Consider the following 7614-nt stretch of genomic DNA (forward strand, 5'->3'; position numbering starts at 1 on the left):
AAATAGGTAAGTATCCTGGGTTAACAGGAAACTAATTAAGTTTAATAATAATTTATCACAACAGAACATCTTTGCACTGCCATCACTACTGATGGGCCATACTCTTCAGAACCGTTTGGCAATTTATAATACTGTTTATCAGTCTTGTTACCCATCTCACACGTCATGGTAATGACCAGCTAGGGACTGAGCTTTCTGCACTTACCAGCACACCTCACTGGCAGCTTCTAACAAGACTCAAAGTCTGATTCTTCTCCTCTAGGCCCCTGTATACTAATAACCCTTTTCTGAGAAAAAACATCATTTTGAATCATTTAAAAATGCCATAGGCATTTTTAATTTTTTTCTTCTTGTTGATGAAGCTGGGGGTGACAAGAGTAAAGAACAAAAGGGAAAACACAGCCATTCCCACAGTACTTTGAGAGATGTGAGATGCTTGGTTCTTAATCAGAAATCATCAATAATATTTTTCCAACAGAATAAGTAATGAATTTAAAAAATAGACTTGTAATTGTTCTAGGGCAGACACATTGAAAGAACACTTCCACCCCAAATCAGGTAGTAATAAGACTGCAAGTTGTATATACAGGCAGTCCTTGGACTTGCGACAAAATTGGTTCTTGAAAACTGAGTCTTAAGTCAAAAAGTAACTTGGAACCAATTTTCTCATAAGAAACAATGTTATAATGGGGGATTGGTTCCTGAATCAAGGCCCGATACTCTATTTTCACCAAAAATACCCCAGAATTTTGTACTCAGTCAATTATAGATGACTGATTATAGATGAGTAAGATAGCTACATTAAGCCCCCAGCTTCTTTACTTTTCATTCCATCCAGGAAGAGCACACACTAACTGCTGAAACTTCCTTAGCCTGACGAAGGGTTTTTGAACCCAAAAGCTTGCTTAATAACTATTCTCCAACTATTTGGGTCGGTCTAATAAAAGATATCAAATTCACCCAAGGAACCTTGTCTGTCTATGTCCTTAGACCAACACGGCTACAACCTAAACCCCTATAGCTACATTAATGTATTTATATTGTAAATAGCAATCATATCGATTTGGAAGGACTTCTTTGTGGTGACTTTGCTAGACTTTTTGAAAGGCTCTTGTTTGGACTTTTTGAAGGGTTCTTGGCTGCAAGTTCTTCTGGAGTCTTGTCTGTTTTTTAAGAGAAAATGTCCAAGTAAGTTTGGACAGATGTTCTCCAGGGAGATGAGTGACACAGCGAACTTGTTCGCTGGTGTGGCGTCGCATCGGATTAAGCGCTGTAAAGTCAAAACTGACGTCATTAAGTTGAAACAGGGTGTCAATGTATAAATGTTCTAAGTGTGAAACGTTGTAACTCGAAATGTTGTAAGTTGAGGACTGCCTGTACTGCCTTCCTTCCAAGAAGCTCAATACATATTACAAATGTCAATAAGGACCTCATTTTCAGACTGCCAAAGTGAAAGGATGGTGCAAGATGCTAATCTCTTCTTAAAACAAGCACCAAAGTCTCCCATTGCTCATAAGAAATATTAGCATCCTTTTATTTTCCAAACAGTGTCTAAGAAGATGTCTACATTGCCTTAACCACGCATCAGAAAGCCTGACAGGAGGTACCTTATGTGTTACTTCCCGAAACGGGGGTAATGCAGCCACCTAGTGCTGTGCTGAGTGCATACCAGTAAGCCCATCCAAATGATCTGTCCCACTGGGTTTGTAGCAATGCCAGGATGACAGACCCCCAAACCTTATGCTTTAAGCCAGTGGTATCCAACTTATCCAACAGGCTGGATGAGTGACATAGAGCTGGCTTGTGGGCTGGATCTAGAGCACAGGGCTGTGTCATCTGGCTTACATGGCTGGAATTTATTGGAAGCAGAATTAAGTGCTGCAGATCCTGAATCTGTGACAGTCACTGCAGGTGCCACTCCTCCCACTGCCAAATTTAGGGCCCTGTGGGCTAGATGACATAGCTCTGGGTTTCAGATCTCTCCCCACTAGGCTCCCCATAGTCTGGAAATTTAGCGGTGGAAAAGGCAGTGACAATGTTAACTGCTATGGCTCTGGGAGCCATAACAATTAATGCTGTCACCATTCACCCCACTGCTAAGTTTCCAAACCTGTGCGGAGCCCCATGGGCAGGATGACGTGGCTCTTCAGGCTGAATCCAGCACAGGCCGTATTTTGGTTACCCCTACTTTAAACACAAGATCATCTTTCCTTTCAAAGTAACAATTTACTGTCTAATGCAAAGTTTGTTCTTGTGAATTTTGACTATGTCCTTCTAAACATACCTTAGGTTCTCTTCATATATCATTTAATACTAATCAGATAAAAATCAAAAAGCAACTAAAGCCTTTAGAAGCTTTCAGAACATTATTTTCAACTGACATTCTTGGAAACAATGAATTTTTAAACAGGAAAACAAAATGGATCACAAAGTTTTTACAGAAAACCTAAACATCTGCATTCAAGTTCTGATTAGAAAATATGAAGGATGTATGGAACAAATCAGATCCTGACATTCATCTTATTATTGTAATATTTCACACCAATTTTGTAACTAAAGTGACATTTAAATGCAGTTTAAATATTCTTTCAGAAAAATTCAAGCTTCTTTTCTACAAAAATGAAATAAATACCCACCATGTATGAAGGCAAGGTTTTCAGCGTTCCTGGTTCTGGTTTATGTACAAAAGGACCTTCCAGTACTCCCCGTTTCAACATATGTAGCAAAAGTTTTGCATACAAGTTCCGATTCTTCCTACCCATGATTCCTGCACCTGCTCCAGAGGGCTCACAGAGTTTTTTAATCCAGAGTGCGCACCTTTGACGTTCTAGAAAAATATATTCCATTAATATAACATTTCTGAGAAAAACAGAACAGACACAGCAGCAGCAGAAACTACAAAAGACAAGCAAATATTTTATTTTCTCACATACAACACATGCTTTTTACCCAAAAATTAGCTCCCCCACCCCCACCCCCAAATAGAGTGCATGCCTTAAATGGAGAAGCTGATTTTTCTGCCTACAATACAAGCCTTCTACTTTGATTCCTACTCCAAACCCAGCAGTAGCAGTGGCATTTCATTTCAGACAGCTGAGGGAGTCAACTGACTTAATGATTAATTGTTCTTCACTCTACACATTAGGAAGACCTACTGCCTTTGGACATCTTTGACAGTGTGCCTTTGATAATGACATCAGGAAGCCAACGGCATTTCTTGTCTATCAGGCTGTTGTCATCCCTACACTGGTGTATGGGTACGAAACTTGGATGACACATGGGAAATACCTGAAAGCTTCAGAACATTACCATCAGCAATATCTTTGGAAAATCCTCTGTATCGGTTGGAAAGACAGAAGAACAAATGCCACTGTTATGGCTCAAGCAAATACTGTCAGTATTGAAGACTTGTTTATACAGCACCAGTTCTTTTGGACAAGACATGTCATAAGGATGCCTGATAACTGGCTCCCAAAACAGGTCCTCCACTCCTAATTCACCGCTCTTAAGGAGTCTCCTCATGTAGAAGCTTTCCATAGACTTCAGTTGTATTACACTGGCCTACACTGCTTGCGAGAGTGAGAATAGGCCCGCTTACGGTATGTGCAACTCTTGAAAAGAGTAGATTCTGCTTATTTGCATAGTCTTCTTCCGCTGTACAATTATGTATATAAACAGAATATAGTACCAAACAGAACAGGGTAAAACAAAATAACATAGAAGTGGGTAGTATAATTGCTGCAAACATCCTACAGGCAACTTAATGTACTTTTGGAATGCTTTACTCGAAACAATGTGAACAGCAAATACAGCAAACCTAGCAAGAAAGCTATGAAACAGCACAACAGGTATGATAACTCAAGAAAACATATTTCTTTTCCTGAGACAATGTTATCTTCATGTGTCTATGAAAAGTGCCTTCTTTAAACAAAATTTTCTATTTAATGAAAATAGCCAAACTGGCAGCTTTTCTTGATATTTGGGACTGAAAGCATCCCAGTCTAGCATCTCTCTTTCCACAATGCTTTTCTGACAAACGACTTTAAATCATTGTGCTAATCAGTCCTTCTTTCCTTTCTCTAAGACATGCTGAATAAGTGATTCAAGATGGCAGCAATGATTTGATTAACTCATCTTGACTCTCTTTTGTGTTGATTTCAGTTTATGCAATAAGCCAAAATACGCAAATAGCCAGGTGGAATTTAATGGGAGAGGTGGTAAATGTTTTGTCCTGTGGAAAAGTACGTTGGTTTTACTGTTGTTGGTTGTAGCCGCATTGGTCTAGATTAGATTACCAAGCATATATATATGTAAGAAATAAATCTCTGACCAAACAAAAACCAAATCCAGGAAAAAGATAGTTTATTCACAGGAATAGCACAGAAAAAAGGAATCTAGATTTCAAATAAATTATACTAATTTTAAGATGTACAGTTCCATGCCCATTGCAAAAATCTAATCTTTCAGTGATCAACTAGCAAGGTTCCCATTCAAGACTGTCAACAATACATTGGCCAGTCTAATGAGGAAAGGCTTTCTTCAACACTCTGGTTATCTAATAGTCTAAACAGAAGCTTGAGACCCAATGACGGCCCCAAAAATGTAAACTCTAAACAAATGGTTGGAACACACACCCAACAAATACTTAATCATCGTTACATACTCTAACATGATCAGCATTACCCCAATATTATTCAGAATGAATTTCAGCTGAATAGCTGTCCTTTATGGCCCAAACTAACTTAAACACTGAGCCATGTACTTGGCAGCAAAAGCTTACATTGGCACAAAAGAAGTGTAGAGTTAAGTGCCAGTCTACTGAAAATGCTTCAAGACCCACCCACACACGTGGTTGAAGTCTGTGAAAACTTGCATTGTCATACTCTTGGAGGAAGACCACCACCACCCTCTTAAAGCAATCAGCAAGCAAGAAACAGAAGCATTCTAAAGCCCAATCCATAAACAATTAATCAACATCTAACGATTGAGACCACTGAATTATGCAACAATATCAACACGTGCACCTGGTCTGCATGCATCACCACAAGATCCTCCTTCAGTGTAATTACTGTTTTACATTGCAGAATGTATCAAAATGACAATGTCAAAGAAACCTAATGCATCTAGGGACTCCGAGAGTTATCACAGCTCTTCCTGTAACCTACCAAATATCAAAGATACCAGATGGTGGGTGACACTCAGGCTGTCAACAGTATAAACTTCTTTCTTGAGCAAAGACCACCAAATGACTTACTAAAAAAATGAAGTCACCTTGCCCTCACAACAAACCTGGGTCCTTCTTACATTTTGCAGTAAGAACTCATTTTTTCTCTTCTAGCTTTTGTCAAAGGAAAGGATATGGGAAAAAGGGATACTAGTGCATTTAATAAGCCAGTGAGGATCACTAACATAAATTCACCCCCTATATGCCCCCATTTATGCCAAATTAACTTGTTTTGTTTTTTAAAGAAACTTCCTTCAAATTGAATGCATTCAAACCTGCCAAGACATTAAACAAGTTTGTTAGAACCACAACAATATACATAATCCCACCACCTCTAAAAAAAAAAAAAAGTCTGAGGCTTAAGGCGTTGCAGACAATATGGTAAAACTGAAGAACCTCTTGCAAAAATGTAGGAATTACAAAAATCTCCATATGACTATCAGGTAACTGCAAAAAGGTTTTCCACATACAGTAAAAGCTGTGTTAACTGCTATCCAGGATACTCTATTAACAGGAATAGGGGTAAGGTGGGCGGGTGAGAAGCTTGCAGATGGTAGCCACCGCTGCCACCCACTACCCTGCACTGTCGCTGCTCCATGTGCGGCCACCACCACTCTCCCCTCCTCCACTCCACAGGGGTTTTAAAAAAGGTTGAAAACCTCTGCCTCCGATAACCAGAATTTTTAGATACCCGGCACTCCCTTACCCCACTCATGCCAGTTAACATAGCTTTTACCATACTGTACTAGCTCACTTCTCTCCTACTTCATCTGTCAATCAAAGTGGCCCACAAAGGCAAAGTTGGAGGAAAGAGATCTAAATCTCATTAATGATGGCTGAAAACAATAAATTATTATTACATTTTATCACAGCCTTGAAGAAACAATATCCTCTCCCAGGATCTTCTTGAAGAGCTCTACTTTCATAGCCCAAAAGGACAAGTCATAAAAACAGCTCTTCACCTAACAGGAAAGGTTTGTCCCAGTTTCAGAACATATAAAATTAACTCCCCTTGATAGCAGCTTAATTTTCAAACAGATAGAATAGGCATATCAGCAATAATTTCTATGAATTCCAATTTACATTTAGTTTACAAGGTTTTAGCTTTATATAAAATATTTTGAGTGTAATTTATTCTCGATTCCAGAGAGAATTATTCTTATTTCTTCCTCAAAAGTAAAATAAAACTATTGTTTTGAGAGTGATCTGATTATTACTCCGAAGTGACATGAAAACCAATTTCTAATAATACCATATACAAAAAGATACCAAGCATCCTGAACTCATTCCTGGTTTAAGTTAAACCAGAGTCCCCAGTATCCCAGATGCTTTGCAGCCCTCAGCTAGAATATGCTGGGCTGTCTGCTCCAGAGCAAGGCTGGCCCCGCCCCTCTGCTCCCTAGCTGGAGCTCTGGTGGAGCCTGCAGGCACTGCTCAAGCAGGGATTCCCCCTCCTCCCTCCCATTTCCCACAGCACAGACCCCAGCCCCATGGACCCTAGGCTGTGGTATGCTAGCTAATCCTGAGAGGTGTCTTTGTGTGTCTCCAAATTTCACTGGGACAAGCAGACTGAACAGCATCTGCTTAGGGCTTTTTGGAACTAATTAACAGGTCAGCTGGTAATGTCTCTTCATTGCTTCCTTGGAAAAAGCTGTTTAAGAAGAGCTTGAACTAATCAGAGGGGCTTTTTTTTTGTTGACAGGCTGATAAACACTGTGTTATCAGCTCCCTGCTGGCTCCTTTGCCTGTTAGATTTACACAGTATGAAGAAGCAGGGAGAGGGAGATTGAAAAGCTCAGTATTATCAACAGATGCATGCATTGCACACCCCGCTTTGCCTCAGAGTGCTAGCTGGGGACTGGGGGCTGATAACACTCCTGCCCCTCCAGCAGCAAGTGGGGAAAAGCCTGGGGCTGTGCAGGCAGGGGGGGGTTTACACCTTTCCCTAATCAAAGTGTCCTGCCAGGGCCTGGCTATGCCCCCACTCAGCTCAGCAGTGTACAAGGGAAGGGAGGGTTGCTCTAGCACTCCCTGGCTACTTCAGGCATGTGTCTGAATTTTCTCAGTCCAGAGACAATATCTGTCTGGTTACAAACTGGTTCAGCCTGGCCAGGTTAGACTAACCTGCAAAGACAGAATCAATTCAGGCTCTGCAAACCAGTTCAACCTAGGAAGGTTAGATTAACCTGCAAAGACTGAATCAATTCAGGCTCCATGTCACGGGATGGGGTCCCCGGGGATGGCCGTGATACCCCTAGGGCTCCTTGACCGTGCCAATCCTGCCCAACAGGCACCCTCTTTCTCACCCGCCACATCTTTCTGGCAAATTTAGTAGATTGGGAGGTTGCCCTTGAGTTTGTTAGGACACGGTCCTGCTGGACCCTGCTGAA

At 40.7% G+C, this 7614-nt stretch overlaps 1 protein-coding gene across 6 annotated transcripts in view; it reads right to left on the reverse strand.

Annotated features, from left to right (window-relative positions):
* The window catches only part of CEP112 (centrosomal protein 112), a 276328-nt gene that overhangs the window by 264987 nt on the left and 3727 nt on the right, over positions 1–7614 (reverse strand). For all 6 annotated transcript variants that reach the window (XM_006017352.3, XM_025196262.1, XM_025196261.1 and 3 more), the window contains one exon: positions 2637–2827. In XM_006017352.3, coding sequence (XP_006017414.1) covers positions 2637–2827 — 191 coding nt within the window. The remainder of the gene's footprint in view (positions 1–2636; positions 2828–7614) is intronic.

The sequence above is a fragment of the Alligator sinensis genome, unplaced genomic scaffold (genome assembly GCF_000455745.1).
Source record: "Alligator sinensis unplaced genomic scaffold, ASM45574v1 scaffold282_2, whole genome shotgun sequence".
Lineage (NCBI taxonomy): Eukaryota > Metazoa > Chordata > Crocodylia > Alligatoridae > Alligator > Alligator sinensis.